Raw genomic sequence first — 21,891 nt, 5'->3', positions numbered from 1 at the left:
TCTCTATCTTTATAAACTGATTAAATCAGGTATTTGTTACAGTAACTCAGAACTGATGGACACAAATTAATAATTCATATGACATCTATTTTGGACCAAATAAGCGTATGCATCCTGAGATTTTTCCAGATTCATCAGAGGTTTTGCATGTATTATTTTTACTCAGATTGTTAAAAAATGGAACACAAAACTGTAGATGATTTCTGACTACATAAAAATATTTCCAGGTTGAGGCTAGAACCTAGTAGTAGTGCATATGTGAGACCCTGGATTCAATTCTCAATGCTGGAAAAAAAAATACCATTTACATAGATAAAGGCTAGTATATAAAAGTTAGCATTGAACAGTTGTATTGATTATAGCAAATGCTTTCTTCTCTTCAAAGTTTCTATGGATTAGAGTTTACATAAATTTTAGATAGAACATATTTTTTATTACCTGAAGAAGCTTTCTTGTTCACTTAAAATACAAAACTGATGACAAATCACTTGTGATAACACCACCCAGTGATGGTCACTGTCAACAGTCTTTTTTTTCCTTTTACAAAACAGATCATCCTAAATAAATTATTCTTTATCCTGCTTTTTAAATCATAGTGAGTATGAATATAAATATACAGTTATCTATGGGTATCTGAGAGGGATTGTCACAAGTAAAATATCATAGTATTTACCTGTAACCTACACACACCCTCCCTACACTTTAAATTGTCTCTAGATGACTTACAATACCCAATACCTTTCTCGAATATTATTTCATTGTGTTGTTCAAGGAATAATGATAAGAAAAAGCAGTCTATATATATTCAACACAGATGTAACCATCATAGGTCAACTACCTCTCTGATCTGAATTGGTTGAATTCATGAATATGGAACCCATAGATAGGGAGGGACAACTATTAACTTGTGTATTTCTGTCTGATATTATAGGACTTTTGGAGATTTCCAGTTTCTTCCATTATATATATTATGTTGCAAAGAAGATCTCCATACAAAATCTTTCCACACGAGGTTAAGCAACTCTTGCAGCTAAAACGTGAGAAGACAAATCCTAGGTCAAAGGGTAATTTCCAAGGCTCTATGCATATTGCTAAATTATCTCTGGAAAGTTGTTCCCATTTTCCGTCTTTCCTTATTGGCAATTGTCTTGAAGGGCCTCCATCTTGTTCTGTCAGCCTTCAGGCCTGTGAAGACATTTCCTATGAGAATTCTTCAGATATGTCAATGTAATAAGATCCATTGCAAGATATCTGTCAACAGCATCACTGGGCCCATCTCACACCATCTGTCAGTGGCAACTCTAATATATTTTGGGAAGATGCTCATACAGTTGCCAAAAAAAAAAAAAAAGTTTGCAATTGAATCAGTTTTTCCAATCAGTTAAGATGCAGAACTGAACTGCATTAAGGACATATGACAATCTTATTACAATATCCAGAGACTCCATGTAGGAATGTGTCCTTGTGAATTTAAGGGCAGGCTGCAAGATGGGGTAGGTAGATTGCTTTTTCTCGAGAGTGCCACAGAGCTCACACCATTACAAGTGTAGTGCAAACTTGGCAGCAAGAACTGATTGCCAAGTCTTAGCTCCAGGCAATACTGGGGAGAAAAACATCACTGAGGTGCTGAGCTCTATACTTAGAAAGGTAGGGTGATAGTCTGACTATTACACATACAACTGGTACCTGTAGTGGGTTTGAATTCCATGCCACCAACTGACCTTTGATCAAGACAAACAAGAAAGCTAACTTATGTACTCCCAGGAAATGGAAAGGATCAGCCTTAATATATTATATGAAAATGTTTTGGATATTAAAAAGCACTATACATATGAGTTTATTACTGCTGTCATTGCATTTTTTACAGGTTCTGAACTGTTAGATTCTCATCTATCTAAGATCTCATCTATCTTATTTTGGATGCATAAAATTTTAAGTGCCAGGAATTGCTTGTTGTTATTCCCTCTCCAGACCCTTCCTGGCCCCATAATCATGGAGCCCATGTGAACCTTTAATTTTCAAGGGGCTGGTATGTATCCCAGGTATAGAAGTGGCGAGTTGTCTCTGCTCTCAAACAGACATTCACAGGTTCTCTTCTTTCTGTACCACTGGTTAATTGAGTTACTTTCTGACACATCACAGACACATGAACTCCCCAGGTACCTCAGGCTGCTCCTTAGCTCACTGGACCTTATCACTTCCTTTCGAGTCTGAATAACATGGACCACTGAAGCCAGGGCAGACAGAAACCACAAAGATCACATGACAGACAGAGGTCAAAAGCCCACCACCTTGTCAACGAGACAGACCCAGAAGGCAGGCCTCCCTGAGCTGCTTCTCCCTCTCAGCTTTAATAAGAAGGTCGTCCTTAACTCAAAGCAACCTGCTTGTGTCTCCTGCACATGGCCTGTTGGCGAAGTTAAGGATATTCTGATCTCTCTCTGCAGAGAGAGAGATTGCACCGCAGCCCAAACTCATCCAGAAGCCGTTCTCCTGGCCAGGAGACCAGAACTGCATTTATTTCACCTGCATGTGTCCTGTGGGCTTATTCCCATACTGAGGACAGAAAGAGAAAAGGAGGGAAGCACTAACATTCTTTTTTGTTGTTGTTCTAATTAATTATACAAGACAGAAGAATGCCCTTCGATTCATTGTACACAAGTGGAGCACAACTTTTCATTTCTCTGGTTGTACATGATGTAGAGTCCCATCTTTCAAGCAATCATACATGTACCTAGGGTAATGATGACACTCTCATTCCACCATCTTTCCTAACCCCAAGCCCCCTTCCCTCTCTTTATTCTCCTCTGCCCAATCCAAAGTTCCTCCATTCTTCCCTTGCCCCCTGCCATTATGAATTAGCATCCACATATCGGAGAAAACATTTGGCCTTTGGTCTTTTGGGGTTGGCTTATTTCGAGAAGTACTGACATTCTTAAAACACCTTTTACCTATTTTATTGTGTGTAGTTGTCCCAATAATTCTGCAAGCCAGGACTTACCTCTTTCAAAGAAGAGGAAACTGAGGCCCAGAGAAGTTAAGTATCTCACCTTAACTCACAGGAAAAGAATGGTAAAGCCAGGACAAGAACCTCAAATTGTCTGATTTTAAGGTCCCTGTTCTCTCCATGATAGTATTGAGGAAGTCTCAGGTAGGCAGAATCCTTCTGAACTGACATCTGAGTGACCTTGTGTCTATGACACAATATTCCAACTCAGATGTTGGAGAGAAGGAAATGGGAAGGAATTGAATTATAGAGAGATCTAGTCACAAAGTGACATGAAATAGTCTATCATTTTCATATTTCAAATATTCTAACACTTTCACGAAACACACATATTTTCACCAGAAAGAAGGTTTCTCATTCTTAACTGACACTGAAAGGGCTCTGATAGCCACCACTTAGCCAATATTCTGGGCAAAAGTGGCAAAATACCTTTCTTCCCTTCCCTGCTATATGTTAAAAACCACAAATCAAAATCAACCTAAACTCAGCGGCTCTAGAGGCTGAGGCAGGAGGACTGAAAGTTCAAAGCCAAACTCAGCAACTTAGCAAAGCCCTAATCAACTCACTGAGACCCCTTCTCTAAGTAAAATACAAAAAAATCTAGAGATGTGGCTCAGTGGTTAAGTGCACCCGAGCTCAATCCCTGGTACAAAAAAAAAAAAAAAAAAATCAGCCTACACTAAAGAACAATAAAAAACTCTGATCCACTACACACAGGCCATTGTCAGAGGACACGGAACCAGAAGGCCTAATGTAAAACCTGAGAACTGGGTTTGAACATGAGAGGAAAAACAATGAGGTCCACTCTGGCTTGAATTTGAATTATGGATTTGCAGGAATACTCTCTTTAAAAAATAAAGCCCTGCTGTAGGCCCTCTGGGGACATGGGCTGAGAGAGGGGCTTAGTGGCCAAGGGTCCTCCTATACCATCCCTCAGGTGAAAAGAGTGACATCATATGCATTTAAAAGGCAGGGTGACCAAAAACAGATACACATGGCTCCTACTGAGGAATCAACCCGTGTCTGTGTTCACTTTAAGATGTAACCAGCCATCACTTAAATAATAAATTGGACAGATTCCCCCGCCATAAAAATGTCAGTTTAGATAGGAAATGGAAAAGCTATAGGCTCTAAAAGCACATGTTGCAGTTTCTGTCTTTTCATGATAAATGTGAAGGGACAAATAGCCTCGAGTGAGAATCACTTTCCTGTCTGAGGGGCTATGAACTGCCCTTCCGCTCCTGTTCTTGGAGCTTCCCCTCCATTTTCCCGAGGGGCAAATAGCTCTTGCCTTGCAAGAAAGAGGAAATCCCAGCCCAAGTAGGGCTTCAAGGAAATTTAGTGAATCACAGACTGCGGGTCTGGAAGCAGGGCTTGCTGCAGACACTGATTCAGAGTGTCTTGTGCCCAAGATCCAGGGTCCCCGCCGTCCTCTTCCTGGCTTGCCTGCGTCCACTGACCGGTGCTCTCTGCAGGCAGCAAGAGGGCCACGGCGGCTCCAACCTCCCACCTCTTGAGTCCAGCCAGGAGAGAGCGAGTCTCCTTGCCAGAATTCCCAGCAAAAGCCTCACTGCTCTTCTGATTGGCTCTAACGGTGGCACAACTACCAATGAACCAATCACAGGAAGCCAAGGAAACGCAAGGCCCTGATTGGCTTTGGACTAACTCACAGGCTCCACCTCTGAGCCAGGCGTGTAATAACGGGGGAATCAAATAGCTGAGGAAGGGGACCTATGGTGCAAGAGGCAAAGAAAGAGGGATTTGATTCTAGACACCCCAAAACGACAGATGTCTTGCATAGTATATTCCTACTCTGAAAATCTGAAATCCAAAATGGTCTACTCTGAAAATCTGAAATCCCAAAATGATCCAAAACCCAAAACTTTTGGGGTTCAACAAGATAACACAATTCTGACAGTTAATGTGCACAAACTTGGCTGTATCCAAAATGTTGTATAAAAGTTACCTTCAAGCTGTGTGCATAAGGTGAACATGAAACCTAGATGACTTACGTGTTGAGACTTGAGTCTCATGAAAACACTCCAAAATCTGAAATCCACATTATTTCTGCTCCTAAACATTTTAGATAAGGGATACTCAACCCTTGTCCCCCTAACTTCCAGAGCAGTTCCAGAAAATTCTTCACTGGTTACCGACAGAGAGGCAGTTCAGCTGGCAGGTCTGATTTCCTGGCAGCTGGCAGGTCAGATTTTTCAATGAGCCACAATCAAAGATTGAGATAAGAATAATCTTGAAAACAGAACACAACTCACAGGCAGAGATCACCCTCCCAAGAGGGGAAGAATGAGACTGCCCCAGTAGAGACTGTGTTATCATGGTGTTCCCCAAGAGAGCAAACCACCCACACAGGAACTAGATCCCAAGTGTTGACACAGTGCTCTCTTTGGGAGGGAGGCTCATCCCGGGCTGCTTCCTCCTTGGTGTGCCTGGGGCTGCTTCTCTCCCTCCACTCTGGACACACACATAGATCCTCTTATGATGCTCCATGGAAACCAGAGATGGAATGAATCAAAAGTGGTGGTCAGAGGAACCATTGTTCTCCCTTGTAAAATAACCAAACCCTTGTTAATCTGTTGCCAGTCTTACATTTCTCCCAGAGAGGTCCCCATTGGATGGAGGTTGTAAACAGGAAATTTGAAACCCTCAGTTACCCTTTGTGTGACTTATTGTTTATGGGCAGCTGCAGGGTATTTGCCACCACAGAGCTTGTGCCTGGGGGTGGGATTCTGATGGGAAGAAGAGCAGTACACATTTCTAAGACACAGCACCCAGAGGAGAAAATAGACTTCTTCAAAATCAGAGCAGAAATGAGGCTCAGAGATGGGCAAAGAATCCTTTTTAAATAGGTGTCAGATTTGCAAGACTGGCAAAATCTCTCTTAGTTTTACTTTGTGTACCATCAGCATAACCACTGACAGTGGACATAGGAAAATGTAAAAAAAAAAAAAATTGTTTCCCATAGTCTCATTATTGATGATACTGATGTTTTGGGGTAATAGGAGTAAATTGCAAAGCATACCTCAGAACTGCCTCCAGATGTGACTTGCGCCCATGCTCAAAGGATTCCTTTTTGCAAAGATGATACTACTTGAACTAGGTTAAGAACTAGGACTCAGACTGTCTGGCTGTGGCTCTCAGCTCTGACATTCACTAGCTGAGACTTTGGGGAAGTCCCTGAACATTTCTTTGACTCAGTTTTCTCACCTGCAATTGGGGGGATAACAATGGTACCTACCTCACTGAGTTACTGTGGCATTGTAAGTTATCCTGGGTAAAGAACTTAGAACAATAACTAAATGCTAAACATAGCAAGTGCTTGTTTGTGTTAGCTGTCCTTATATTACTAAAGAATGACTCTAGCAGTACAGTATAGTGCTCAAAATCTGGGTTATTCTCCTTCCATTAGATTGTAAACCCTGTGAGGTTGGGGACATTGGTTTTTTTTGTTGTTGTTCACCTGTATATCTCTGTCTAGAACTGGGTAGCCACTGGATTTATTTGTTGAGTGAATAAATAGATAGATCAAATCTGCCTTCGCTTAAGTCACATGTAGGAGACCAAGCTGGGGGTCCAGGTTGTGTTTTTCCCAGCTCCATTTCAAACCTCAACAGGGACTGGTGTATGGTGAAGCTCAGACCTGTGCAACCTTTCTGCAGCTGTCCTGGTTTCCACTCTGTAATTTCTGGAAGCTAGCCACCCCTTACCTCCTTACAAGTCCAGAAAAACAAATGAAAGGACTGGGTGTATGGATCAGAGCCCCTGGGTTGGATCCTCAGTACCACAAAGCTAAACAAAACAAAACAAAGTATAGTCTAAATCCATGCAGTGAAAAAAAAAAAAAAGGGTTCTCTTTAAATAAATAAAAATGAATAAAGCAATATTGTTTGTCTAACAGGCGCTTTACCAAATAAAACATTTCTCACTGTATGGAAGGACTTTGAAATGGACCAAATAAATTACTTTAATTCAATGGAAATCGAGGTGTTATCTTGGGCACCCTTCCAGGTCATTTGATTCTGTGGAGTCTCTGCTTCTTTGTGCCCTTGAACTATTTACAACTTTGTATGTCCTAGCTACCTGGTGCCTAGCAATATAAAAATCATCCTCAATGAACGGATGTATTCATTCTCTACTGCTGTTTAATAAACACAAATTTAGCAACTTAATATACCATGCACTTATTATCTTATATTTTCTCTGGGTCTGGGGTCCCCCACACAGTTTTCCTGGGTCTTCTGCCTAGTGTCTCAGCAGGAGAAACCAGGGTGTTGGCCTGGGTGGAATCTCATCTGGGACTCACTCCTCTTCCAAGATCACCGGTAGCCAACTTCATCTTGCAGCTCTAGGTGGAGGGCCAGGGCCCCCGACTTCCCTGAAGGCTGTGGAGAGAGTCTGCCTGCCTTTCCCCACCAGGTTGCCCTCGCCACAGCTTGCTTTTCAAAGGCCTTGCCAAAGTCTTCCTGCTTCAAATCGCTTCTTTGATTAGGTCAGACCCATTCGGGATAATCTCCCTTTTGATTAATTTGTCTTGAAGATTTAATTACACCTTCGGATCCCGTCACCTGTGTCATCTAATGTTTCCTGATCATGACAATGAGATCCATTGTGCCTGCAGTGCTGCTTCCCTCAGGGCTTACACACTGGGGGTAGGAATCTCAGAATTCAATGACATGTCAGTGAATTCAAAAATCGCCCCCCCATCCTCCTTCAAAGGGGTTTTGCATCTATTAAAGCAGATTTATGTCAGTGTTCTTGATTGCCCACATGCCTATGTATCTGCTTTTTGAATTTGCCCTTGAACCTGTTGTAACATCTTACTAGTTTCCTCATTAATTAAGGAGTTAAATAAAAATTTGACATGTATTCATTTTATATTTGTATGCATGATTTTGCTTTTAAAAGTATTACCTTATAATATCAACTTTCTATGAATACTTACTTTATACTTTTCCTTAAAAAAGTATAAAGTAAGTATTATAAAAGTATAAGTAAGTATAAAAAAAAGTGTTGCTTACTTTTTTACAAGCAAAACTAAAGGATCTTTTCCTTTTTCCATAAATTGACCAAAAGAAGAACTTGACTTCTAGCTCTTGAGACTTAATATCATTCCTTGCTTTGAAGAGATGATGTTTCTGTCTCTTAATAGTCTCATTTTAAGTGAGTTAATCCTGAGACTTAGAAACAGAACTACTATCGCATTGACATTAGAGACACCCATTCCTAGATTAATTGCCTTTGTTATGAATAAATAATATTGGCGTTTCTTGGTAACATTTCCTCTTGGAATTCTGATATTCCACGGTATTGCTACTAGGGTGGGCAGAGAATTGTCTCCTCTGCATGTTCAAAATGCTCTTTTTTAATCACTAATAGCACTTGTTAGAAACAAATGTCAATAAAATTAGGTTTATCTCCCCATGCCTAGCATGGGGGCTAGTACATAGTGGGTCTTTAGTAAATGGTAGCCCTCTGTACCCTTCCCAGCCTCACTGGGAGGACTGAAGAGAAGGGGCCTCTAAAGGCTCCCAGATGATGGACCTATCTGGGGGCAGAACCAGCCCTTCAGTGCACATAGTCACATACAGCCCACTCTGGATCCCTTCCCTAAGCAAAATCTTCTGCAGCCAGAGAAGCACATGAAAGCTTAATACCAGTTAAATAATACATAATTATGAGATCGTTACTCTACCCCCTCCCAGTCAGCTGACCTCATGATGTGTAAATGTTATGGGGTGTACAATTTCAAACCACCTGTACTCCTAGAGAAGAAAAGGAATTATTCTGACCAGCTACTTGGTCACACACAAGGACACAAACAATGGTACTCTGCTTTCCCTTTCCAGTCAGGAGCCAAGGTGACCTCTTGGACAATCATCACAGGACACCTTTCCCTCCCCGGCTTAAAAGGCATTCTCCTAATCTGTGTGCCCCTGACCACCACCTTAGGGCTCCCCTCTCTCTGCCTTCCACAACAAGGACTCTGAAGTCACTCTCTTTGCCTCCAAAGCCATTAGCAAACATTGAGCATGTTTTTGCAAGGTGTGTCCTGGAGAGACAGAAAAACCGAATGACTGCCTTGATCCATTTTTCATGCGCAACACAATTAAGAATGAAAAAAAAAAAACCAATTTAGAAATAGCATTAAAGAGGGGCCTGAAGATGGGGGAGGAAGTATAGTTGCGATGTAAAACCCAAAAAGGCAATCAAACACAAGCAGCGAAAACTGTGGAAATTGTTTCCGAATCCACTCTTCTGCTTACATTCTCAGCTGGCTGTATTGATTGCTTTTATGTAATTTATTTGTTAGAATTTCTGCTAATGGACACTTTGGGATCATCTTTTGCATTTAATGTAGCTAACATTCATTGATCAGGTTATTGGCTTATTGGTTACCTACTTAGCTGCCAAATGATTCTCTATGATTGCTTTTTTTTCATTACACATTTTTATTGCAGGAGCGGCTTCTATTGTGTCCCACCCATTACACTAATGGAAATTATTGATATGGAAATTATTAGGCATTGAGCTCAAGAATTCTGTGATACACCATTGCATTGTGTTTCTTCAAGATGTAGATGTTCTTGCATAATTAGCAGTAAATATTGACATGTTGGTGAAATTAGTTAATTAATTTAATTCAAAGCAAAAGAACAAGAAACAAGAAAACACCAAATATTTTGCATAGCCATGTAGACTTTGATATATAAATGAATACAGTGACTTTCCTGTTTACGTTTAACATTTTGCGTTAACATTGTTCAGCTCAAGTGTTTTCCACCCTGGTTGTTGTAGGGAGGCATGAGTTACAGATGGAAAAATTAGGCCCAGGGTGGCTCCTGTCTGTGTTGTCTGGCTCCTGTCTGTCCACATGGTAGCCAACATTCACCTGGGGCTTCGGAACACTTGAAATATGGCTAGTCCCAATTGAGATGTGTTCTAATTATAAAATATGCATCAAATTTCCAGGACCTCAGTATAAAAAAAAAAGAAATGTAAAATAACAATATTTGTAGTGATCATGTGTTGAAATGAAAATATTTTGAATAGTCAACAATAAAACATATAATTTTCCACTCAATTGCCTTTGTAATATGAAAATGTATTAGTACAAACTAATAAAATATATGCTACCTAAAGATATTAATCACTACTCTTTAATAGGACTACTAGAAAAATTTAAATTACATAAATTTAAATTTAAATATTCTGTAGTTCACAGAATATTTCTTTGCATAGCTCTGGCCTGAGTGGGTAGTTGTTCAGCATTTCACTGCCTGACATAGAAGCAATCAGCCACATATGGCAGGTATACTTAAATGTAAATCATTAAAAATGAAACACAGTATAAAATTTAGTGCCTTAGTTGTGCTAGTTCTCAGTTCAAGAGCTACAGACTGGACATCCCTAATTTGAAAATCCAAAATGCTCCAAAATCCAGAACCATTTGCACATTGAATGACATCACAAGTGGAAAATTCCACACCTAACCTCATGTGATCCGTCACAATCAAACACAAGCACACTGAAAATAATGCATAAAATCACCTTCAGGCTGTGTGTAGGAGTTGTTGCAGGAAACATGAATGAATTTTGTGTTTAGACTTAGGTTCCATCCCCCACAATATCTCATCATATATGTGCAAATGTTCCAAGATCTGAAAAGTTCTTAAATCTCAAAACACTTCTAGTCCCAAGCAATTTGGATAAGGGATACTCAGGCTGTATTTGCCACATGGGACTAGTAGCCATCATACAGATAAGAAGATACAGCACAGATACAGGAGACTCCCATCCCGAAAGTTCTACGGGAAAGTGTTAGTCTAGCATATCACTGGGCAAGCACAGGTACCCAGAATTCCTCTCCACCGAGCCATTGTCCAGGGAGACTTAATGGAAATGGCGTGAGAATAAATGTGACATCAAAGGTAAAACTGTGCAAACAGCGATAACGGAGGTTGGCAGGGATTGTTATTATTTCAGGTACGCGTCCTTGGGAATTCTAATCTCCAAGTACTGCTTGGAATATAGTATTTATCCATTGAGTGACCACTTAATTTTGATGGATAGAAAAGATGCAAATCAAGCTGGAAAAAAAAAAACTTATGGTATTTTAATAAGTCATAATAAGAACTTCCATTTGGGGCTGGATGTGGAGAGCAGGTACTTAGCATAGGCAAGGTCCTGGGCTCCATCAACACCAGGAAACAACCACAAAAAGAATTTCCGGGGCCTAGTCTCTGTGGTCTGAAGTTACAGGATGAAATGGGACCTGAGGTCCAGCAGCCAGAGAAGCCCAGTGCTTGTTTCTCTGAGCCTCACTGCCTCCGGGTCCAGAGGGTGCTGAGAGCTGCATGTTTCAGGGGCCATGGGACAGGGAGGCCTCAGATTTTAAAGCATTGAGGGAAATTTTCTATGAAATCAAGAGTCAAAATTATCCGCCAGGAGTTTCTCCCTTTCTTTGGCACACCCTTTTGTGTAGTGGTGGTACATGTGTGTCTAAACACATTTATTTGGAAATATATAAATATATATATATATATGTTTTGTTACCTGTATTCTGTTTGCCCAGAAGTGCAAATATCAAGCGTTTCCCTTACTATATGCCTACATGTTACTGTTCCTAGTTTTCAGAGGAGAAAACCGAGGGTCCCAGTGGTTAAGTCTGTGGTTCAAGGTCACTAGCTGGTTAATAGCGAAACTGGGATTTAAACACAGGTCTTCCCTGAAACCAAACTCTGATTTACATCAAAATAGCTCTCTGGGGCACCTGAGCTGGAGCCCAGTGGGATTCCCTGCCACTGGCATTAATGTGGGTATAAATGAGTTAATACGCATATTGCTTCTGAGAGCAGGATTTAGCCTGAGTGAGTCTCCCTGGACTCTGAGTACAGAGGGCTAAGGATTTTCGTTTTGTCACTGATAAATGGTCTGTTCATCCTGATCCCATATTCCTCATTTGTAAAGCTCTGGGCATATTCGCCCTGAACAGATTGCTCTCTGCCAGCTTAGCTCCCCATGGCACTTTGGGATAATTTTTTTTTCTTTAAGATTTTATACAGCTCAGTGTAAAGTGGGGATGTTTTCATCAACGCTTAAGCATCTTTAGTGAAGCTAATTTATAGAATTTAAATGTTCCTCTCTGGCAGTTTAAACCCAAATTCCACACCAGTGGGGGGTGGGGGCTGAGAAACAGGAAATGGCTCCAGTTCATTGTTCCTGCTTAACAATCAAAAATTAAAAGGCCTCAAAAGTGCAAGCCAGAGAGAATTTTTCAGACATTCTCTCCTCTGAATTTGAGACATGACAATGAAAACAAAAATTGGGCTTCTTTCCTTTTCCTCCTCCTCCTTTGCCCCACCTGGCCCACCCTGTACCTCTGGAGTGATTGGGCCCACAGCGAACAGTGCTAAGCACATACCCAGCCTTGCTCCAGTCCCCTGGGCCAGCAGGTTCCCTTCCAGCCTCTTCCCTGGGGATGGAGAAGAAGAACCCGCTTTGGGCAAGGCCCAGGACTTGTGCAACCACCAGAAAGTTTAGTAACAGCCAAAAGTCTGCAGTAGGTTCCTGCCCCTCGCACCCCCTTCCCTCCCCCCACAAGTTTGTTTTTTATTTTTCTATTTTTTAACTATTTTCTATTTCTACTTTATATTCCCGCCTTTGTTTCAGCATCTGTTTTAGCTTCCAAGTGAAGATGAATAGAATAGTCCCAGCATGGAAGCAGGTGGTAGAAAAATATGTAGAGATTTATTAGAAGGGAGATCTTTCACCTCACTTCTCATCTATTGCTTTACAAGCTCAAGACCCTCTTAGTGCCTTTACCCCTCAATAGGAACTGTACCCGAAATGTTCTGAATCTTCCCCGGATGTGCTGACTCCTTTGTTAAAAGAAATTGTGCATAGTTGCTGGGTGCGGTGGCACAGGCCTGTAATCCCAGGGGCTCAAGAGGATGAGGCAGGAGGATCATGAGTTCAAAGCCAGCCTCAGCAAGAGTGAGGTGCTAAGCAACTCAGCGAGGCTCAGTGGTTGGAGTGTCCCTGAGTTCATTTCCAAGTACCACCCCCCCCCCCGCAAAAAAAAAAAAAAATTGGGCATGGTTGACACCATCCTAACTTTCAGATCAAGAGATGAGGGCTGCATAGTAACAGAACTAGTACAACAACTAACATCTTGTGTGACTGTGCTGTGCCCTGTGCCACATAATAGAAACCTCATCTTATTGAATTCTTACAACAACATGGAGACGATGATGATCATCACCCCATTTTGCAGAGGAGAAAACTGATTCTGTAATTTATCTGAAGCCATATTCCTTGCAGGTGGAACAGCAGGGTGGGCACTCTGGTCCCTGTCATGTGTATCTCACATGCCGCAGGGAGCAGAATCTCAGCCTTGCATAGCTGATGGAAGAGGAGGGTGGGGGATATAAAGTAGGAATAGAAAGTAGCTAAAAAGAAAACAAATAAACACAATGGAAAAGGAAAACATTCCCCAGACTGGCCTCCAGCCCAAGAGACCAGAAGTCCAGATAAATCGGGCTCTATCTCAACACATGGAATAGTTATGTATTGGAAAATCATTGAGTTGGTCCAGGGTAAGGTGGTCTGCACTGCAGCAATGAATATCTGAACTATTAGTGACTTAGCAGAGTGAAGGTTCATTTCTGACTCATGCAAAATCTACTGTGGAAGCCCCAGGCAGATGGAGAGGGCATGTCATTACTTCATGATAGTCCCTCGGAGCCCAGCCCCAGCTTCAGTCCCAGTCCCAGGTACCAGGCACGTGAAGAAGGAAACCTGCAGATGTTCCCCACCCCTAAATTTCAAGTCACATCCAGCTATTCATGCTATTGAGGACTGGATGTTCGTGTCTCCACTAAATCCATGCTGAAGCCCTAACCCCCCAAGTGGTGGTATTTGGAGATGAGACCTTTGAGTGTGGGTTGAGGTTAGATATGCCCATGAGGGCGTCTCATGGACAGCTTTTTTATAAGAAGAGCCAGCAGAGAACTCACTTGCTCTCTTTCTCCACTGTAGGAGGACACAGCCAGAGAGGCCATATGCAAGCCAGGAAGAGAGCCCTCACCAGGGACCAAGTTGGTTGGGCCCTTGGTCATGGACTTCCCAGACTCTAGAATAGTGAGAAAATAAAGTGCCACTGTTTAAGTGACCCAGTCGATGGTATTTTGTTTTAGCGGCAAGAGTCGACCAAAGCACACTCTTTTCTGACTAAGGCCTCAGACATCATGGAGCCAGACAAGCCATTCACTGCACCCTGCCTCAAGTCCTGGGACCCAGGTCCGAGCCTGCTGAAATGGAGGCTGTGTTGAGGGTGGCTGGTTCGGAAACCACAGATCACCTAAACACACTGCCGTCGTTTAGATCTTGAATGTTCCCCCAAAGAGCTGTGTGGTAAAGGCTTGGTCCCCAGGGCCACGCTGTTGGGACAGGAGATGGAGCCTAGTGGGAGGCCCTTAAGTCATTGGTGGTATGTCCCTGAAGGGGACAGTGGAACTCTGATCCCTTTCTCTCTCTCTCTTCTTATTCTTTTTGTTTCCTGGCTGATAGGATGAGTGGTGTTTACTTGGCCATGTGCTCCCCCACAATGTACTGTCTTGCCACAGGCCCAAAGTCATGGCCAATCTGTCATGGCCTGGACTTCCAAAACCGTGAGCCAAAAATAAACTTTTTCTCTTTTAAGTTAACTATTTCAGGTATTTCATTATAGTGATGGAGACTGATGAATACACACATGTGTAATCAATTTGCACTGCCACTGGGTATAACTTTCATTCATTCAACAAATCTTTACTGAGCACAAATCGAGAGCCAGCCACTATTCTGGGATTCCCCAAGGAACAAAGCAGAGAAGACTTCTGTCTTCATAGTGCTTATATTGTACAGGGACAAACACTGCTGTCTTGGAAAGAAAAAAACAAACATTTAAGTTATGTATTTCTAGTTAAAATAATAGTACTCACTAAAATTTGAGAAATAGAAAAACTGTATTTAAAAATACCAAAAAAAAAGAGAAAAACTCACAGAAAATAATAATCATTAGGCAGAAATAATGCGTAACTACTGTTATCATATTGCATTATTTTATAGTCTTTTCTCCAGACCGGAGTCACATTGTGTATCCAGTTTTATATCCTGCTTTCTTTCCATTTAGAGTTATTGCAAAAATTTCCTCATATCATTTAAATATGTTATTTAATGGTTGCATATTGTTCCAGCTTGTAGCAATACCAATTACTGAACCATTCTGCAACTATTTTACATTTCGGTTGATTCCAGTTTTTCACTGTGATAAGCAATGTCTCGAAGAACAACTTTGTATATGAATCTTTGGCTGCATCTCTGATTAGGTCCTTAGAATATAATCAGAGCAGTAGGGTTACTGGTTCACGGGGTATGCAAATGTTCAAGCCCTTGATAAATATTGCCAGATTGCTTTCCAGAATGTGAGTACCGATTAATATCCTCACCTGTACTTTATGGGACGCATCTCTGGTATTCTTGCCAATATTCAGCATTAGAGTGTTTCTAATCTTTGCCAATTTGTTACATTGAAGAATGGCATTTCATTTTAAGATTGGTTCGCTGCCCGTGTTGCTCAATAACGACTGAAATTTGCCCAAACCTGAGTATTTTCATCTCAGTTCTGGCACCTTCTAACAAAATGGGCCATCTCCCTAAGCCTCAGTTTTCTTTCCTGTCTAATGGTACTATTTTTTTCTGACTTCTTGGGGACACTGTTTGGATTAAATGAGTTCAAGTTCATGCAGTATTTTACATTGTGCCTGTCTCAAAATGAATAGATGATAGCAATAATCACAGATGTGATCACTCAAAAATGATTCCACACGTGACTAGTTCCAGCCTCCCCTCCTTTTTCTGTATGTGAAAGAAGATCCTGATTTTGCTTTACCTTTTTTCTCTCCCTTCTCTCTCCTCTGCAGCTGCCATTTTGGAAGCTTTTGTGAATTAGAATGAGGAGGAATGAGAAAGGAGAAGGACAATGGCACGCGTTGGCTAGGATGGACCACCCAACACCCAGGTGCTAATAACAGAGTTTATTCTTCTGCCTGTGGGTCTGCTGTTGGCTACAATATGGCTGATGGGGGCCGGTTGGGCTGAGCGGTGCTGGGCATGCTGTGGATTGGCCTGGCCTGGCTCTGGGCAACGAATGGCTTCAGATGGATTCCATGTGTATTCAATGTGGGGTTCCTGTTGACGGGGCAGAAGATACTCAGCACATATTCTCACGGTAGATCACTGGAGCTCAGGAAGTCAAGCCAAAAGTCACCAGCAAATTTAATACCTATACACCTGTGACATCTGCGGACAGAGGGGGATCTAGAGGGGTGTAAGCAGCCAGGGCAAGATGGCGAGTGAGGAGGTCAGGGGCAGGGCCAGAACAAAGGAGCGTGGACAGGGCCTTCTGATGAGGTCAACTTCCTTCTTGACAAAAGTGCTCATAGACCTGAACAGGGGACTCAGTCAGACAGACACTTCTGTACTCTGCTCCTGAGTGGGGGATCCAAAAGAAAAACTAAAACAGACACGTGGACAGAGTGGGCACCCATCAATATCAGTGAGGAGCATGTGGACAGGGGAGGAGATAAAGAAAGGAAGAAATTCCAGAGACCCTAAAAAGAACAGGCCAAAACTCCCTCACTGGATCCCCAACTCTGGGGTCCCTTCTCTTCGGAGAACTCTATCTCCCTATCTCTGTCGCCTTTGCAATATACCTGCTGCTTGCTCTGTGTCCTGTTCGACTCTGCTGAATGGAGACAATGAACCCAGCACCCCTAGAAGGTAGCGATATTCCATTGGCCAAGGGGAGTCCATTGCACAGCCATCAGTGGTCCGGGAAGTCTCCTCTTCCCACAGGGGGAGGGGGAAAGAGTGAATATTTGTTGAACAAATAATCATAATGAGTGCGTCCAGCAATGTGCAAGAGGAGAGTACTCAGTGGGGCAATGTAAGAAGAGAGGGAGAAAGTGACTTCAGGATGTGCCAGGTATGAGGGAGACGGTATGCATCAGGTTCTTCTTAATTTCAAGGAGGCTCTAATTAAGAACTCCTTGTAAATTGCTTTTTGTCCATTTGGACTGTGCTTTATTAAATGTTCCTTCCCCTTGGGACTGGTAATGGCTTCAACAGGGTTGCGTGATGTGAATGATACTATTTTTTTCCTACCGCTACAAGCCTGTGCAGCTCTTTTGCTTTGGTATTGTAGACCTTTGAAGCATTTTTCTAATGGTTCTATTTTTGTTTTTCTTCCACTAGAAGATCAGCTTCCTAAATGTGATTTGCCAAGCAGAGGTACAATCTCCACAGGAAATGTAACAGATGTCCCACTGTCACCTCATTTAAAGTAGGACAGACACCAAACTCGGGAAAAAAAAAGTTGAACAGAAGGGCTCAGGGGGAGAGAATGAGAGCAACCAACTAGGTCCCAGGCATGAATCCAAGCTTCAAATTCACTTACAGAACCTTCCAGTGGAATCAAATTGATGGTGCACTCAGGGCACAGCACTGATCCCATAGGGCCAAAAGAGATCTAATAAGAGGAGCCAGGTCATTTTAGTGGCCTTAATTCTCCCTGTAAAAGTTTCCGTTTGCCTTCTTGGAGACCATTGGTTTGGAACTTAATAGGCATTTGAGGCTCTGATGGTGGGTTTGCCTGGCTGAGTAGGTGACTGGGACGTCACCCACAGAACATTACTAGCCTCTCTAGTCCTGTGATGGCTTGTTAATGAATCCATCCCCCAATTTTGATTCTTACTGACTTTAATCATAGATAAACCAAAGGAATGGTGAATTGATCGGCTCTGCTTATCTCTAAATATTGTCCGTCTTTAATTTCATGAAAACCTATTTAGTTATTTATTTGTTTGTTAATTAATTAATTAATTTATGTCTCAATTTCTCAAAAATCCAAGCCAGGAAGAATTACAGTATAAGAATTATGCTAAGTATTTGGCCCTCAGTCCTTCTGGAACTATGGCACGGGCATAAGTGGCCTCAGTATCTATTGGGTTTTTATTGGAATAATGGATAACACATGGGCTCTTAAAAAGACACTTTAATTTGAGTGTTTGGAGGAGGGAATTGTTTGTGATTCTGTCTCAAGTCATTACCAGATATTTTTCCAAAGTTCTTTTTTTTTTTCTCTCTCTCAGTCTAAGGCCCGATTAGCCATCTCTGTCTTTCCATAAATAGGAAGGGGGTGTGTGTACCAGCTTCCCTGATACTGCCTCTTCCTCAATCCCATCATGTCCCCAAATGGTCCTTTTGTCTGTCTGTTTCTTTTCTAACGTCCTGGTAGGGGCAGATTGTAACATGGCTTAAAGCCTAGACAGCATTTGGACAACACCCGCTGAATCTTCGGCCTTCTCCTGTCTCTTTTTTTTTTTTTTTTTTTTTTTTTTTATTGATTGTTCAAAACATTACAGAGCTCAAGACATATCATCTTTCATACATTTGACTCAATTGGGTTTTGTACTCCCCAAATACATAATACAGACTCACTTCTGTTACATACTCACATTTTTACATAATGGCTTATTAGTGACTGTTGTATTCTGCTACCTTTCCTATCCCCTACTATCCCCCCTCCCCTCCTTCTCCTGTCTCTTTAGGGAAGCCCTTTACCTCCCCTTGTCTCGTTTTTTTTTTCCTGCTGAAAATGAGGGCATTGGGGCTGGGGCTGTAGCTCAGTGGCTGGCGCTCACCTCACATGCGTGAGGCACTGGGTTCAATTCTCAGGACCACATAAAAAAATAAGTAAATAAAACAGAGATATTGTGTCCATCTACAACTAAAATAAATTTAGAAAAAAGAAAATGAGGGCGTTACTAGGACCTACCTGTGCAACACGTGACACCTGCCTTTTGGGAGGCTCATGCTTGGCTTGGGTGGGACTTGGTGGCTGCAGGGAATGGTTTCCCTCCTTGTGACCAGGTCCTACCTCTTGCACCCACCATGTCTTCTCAGCTTTTCTGCCTTAGAGTCTTTTCCAAAGTGGGCAACCAGAGAAGTGCAGAGATTGGATGTTTAATCGAAGAGTGGGAGTTGGGGGGCCTATGGATAAGGCTCTTCCCTGATCCCTAATTCTGAGGGATAATTTGAGCTGTGGTCTACGTAGATCCTGGTGTGTCCATAGCAGAGGTAGTCTCCGTTGCTGGTAGCATCAACCAGTCCAACAAATGCATTACTGACTCCTCCTATTATTGTCCCTCATTTCTGCCTCCTGAGATCACCTCCCAATAAACTCTAGGCATCCAGTCCTTGGCAGAAGCTCTGTTTGGGGGAACCCAAGTGGAGAGGACTCTCAGTTAATACGTGCCCTTATTATTTTAATGGAAAAACTTCTTTATTCCTAGAAGATTAATTTTGGAAACAAAAGGCAAAACATTTTATTTAAATGTAAAAACATACAAACGGGGCTGGGGATGTGGCTCAAGCGGTAGCACACTCGCCTGGCGTGTGTGCGGCCCAGGTTCGATCCTCAGCACCACATACCAACAAAGATGTTGTGTCTGCCAAAAACTAAAAAATAAATAAATATTAAAAAATTCTCTCTCTCTCTCTCTCTCTCTCTTAAAACAAACAAACAAACATACAAACGGAGAAATATTGCCTCATTGAGTCATTCATTCAGCAAATCCCATGAAATCAGGCTGACCCCAAACTGGAAAGTCATGGTTTCTGAATTTCCATGTCTTTCCTGCCACATCTCAGGTCTTTCTCAGTTGTTACCTACAGAGTTGGCCTTTGTTCCATCTCTAGATTGGAAGATGGCAGGTCTGAGTCTAATCTGTCTTCTTACCTCTCCTTGCATCCAGCTTAGGGCCCTGCATAGAAGAGGTGGTTTGTCTGAGCCATCCATGGGCTGTGTGTGTGAGCTATGTGCATTTGAGCCATGTGAGGGGACTAGTCTTGCTGATTGGGCTGTGCGACATAAGTGTGCCTTCCTCTCATTCTGCCTGTGATCCCACACAGCACCTGAGATGGGTGTGACTTGCCAAGATGTCAATCCGTCTGCTGAACACAAGACATCACAAAGCAAGACTCCACCTTTCAAAACCCTATCCCTTGTCTTATTTGGGTGGAATATTCTATCGAATGTCTTTTCCCGAATAAATAGAGGGGTTCCAGGTGCTCTTGCTCTCTTTCCCTTTTTCCAGCATTGTCCAGTGTGGTGCTAACCTTTAAGGTTGCAGAGCCATCCTGCCCGCAATCTTAGAAGCTCACGTTCGTGTTTTGCACAGTTTCTTCGCCGTTTTCTTAGTTATTGCTGCAGCTCATCTCAATCATCTGGCAGGAGTAGTTAATAAATATTTGTTTTCTGAATGAATGATGCAGGGATGAAAGGTCTACTGAGATGCCCCCCAAACTTTTTGCTCAAATCCTCCCACCTGGGGGTCCAATTGATCTCTCTGCACATCTCTGTCTGGATTAGGCTTGAATGTACCAGTTGTATTAGTCTATTTTGCATTACCAAATACCTGAGACTGGGTAAATTTATAAGAAAAGAGGCTCATGAAGATCCACAGCCAATGGGCTGCATCCAGTGATGGCTTTCTTGCTAGCAAAGCCCTAAGGTGAGGCAGGATGTCACTTGGTGAGAGAAGGGAAATGCAAGGTGTGTCTCCTCTGGTTTTTCTCTCCTCATTCAGGTACCAGTATTCAATCCCTGGAGCTCTGCCCTGAGGACCTTATCTAACCCAATCACCTCCTGAAGGCCTTACCTTTTGTAGTTGTAGATGGACAGATGCCTTTATTTATTTTTATCTGGTGCTAAGGATTGAACTCAGTGCCTCACACATGCTAGGCGAGGACGCTGCCTAAGCTACAGCCCCAGCCCATGACTCCACCTTTTAACACCATACTTGGATCAAATTTTTACCTTCTTAGTACCTCCCAGTAGGAATTAAACACTGCTGATGTGACTTTAGGAGGATAAACTACATTTAAGCCATAGCATCAGTCTATAGATCAAGAAGACCCTTTTTCTGCATGAAAACCACACTGTTGATCTGTTATCAGTGTGACAGGTGCCCCGATAAAGAATTGTCCAGTGAATGAATAGTTGAATGAATGCAAGCTATTTGCTGTTTTCTAGTAGCTGCAATCAGAAATGATCTGATTTCTGGCCAAAGGGCAGGGCATCAGTCAACTGGAACCTAGCCCCCTGCAGACACCAAATCACAGGGATCTCTGAGCTGGGCAGATGGGGTGACAGGGGCCTCGCTCAGGGGTCTCAGCTGTATTAGCCAACTGGTCTGGAAGTGTTTTATTATTTTGATGTGTTGTTCTGTGCTGTCTGCATGTCACAACTGGTCACCAAGATTAACATTAGATCCTTTTTTGCCCCAACACATGAGCAGGAGCAGAATAAAAAGTGGGAGGAAAGTTCTGCTCATCCAGTGACCATGGAACTTTTCCTTCCCCAGTAAAGGCCAGCTGGCCCGTACCACCGTCAGCCTCACAGGCCCTGCGCTGTGAGATCTGAGCCAACCGGTCTACGTGGGCAGCTTCTAGTGTTTCCACAGCCTGATCTCTTCCACCTTGGAAGTCTTCATTGTAATTACTCTGGATTTTTGCTGTGATGAGACTCATGGTTATATGGCAGGGATCTGATAGTTGCTGGGCGGGCTGGCACACCTCTTCAGATGGACTAATATGGGCAAACATTCCCCTTCCAGGGCGCTTTTGAATTTAAGCACCCCTCTGGCTTGGCCCAGAGGGCAACAGTTTTGCCAAAGGGGCTTTATTGTGTGTATCCTGGAGCGTGTCCGCTTCTGTGTGTGTAGCTCCATTTCCTGGAATGACTATTTCTGGTAGGAACAGGG

The 21,891-nt window shown here is 42.4% G+C and overlaps 1 protein-coding gene across 1 annotated transcript in view; it reads left to right on the top strand.

Moving 5' to 3' along the window:
• Positions 1-21,891, top strand: part of Ldlrad3 (low density lipoprotein receptor class A domain containing 3) — a 253,725-nt gene that overhangs the window by 12,599 nt on the left and 219,235 nt on the right. Inside the window, exon 7 of the mRNA XM_078046224.1 lies at positions 15,988-16,085. Coding sequence (XP_077902350.1) covers positions 16,028-16,085 — 58 coding nt within the window. The 5' untranslated portion in view covers positions 15,988-16,027. The remainder of the gene's footprint in view (positions 1-15,987; positions 16,086-21,891) is intronic.

This window comes from Ictidomys tridecemlineatus, chromosome 4, assembly GCF_052094955.1.
Source record: "Ictidomys tridecemlineatus isolate mIctTri1 chromosome 4, mIctTri1.hap1, whole genome shotgun sequence".
NCBI classification, from domain to species: Eukaryota; Metazoa; Chordata; class Mammalia; order Rodentia; family Sciuridae; genus Ictidomys; species Ictidomys tridecemlineatus.
Note: the sequence above shows the minus strand (reverse complement) of the source record. Positions and strands in the feature narration are given on the sequence as shown.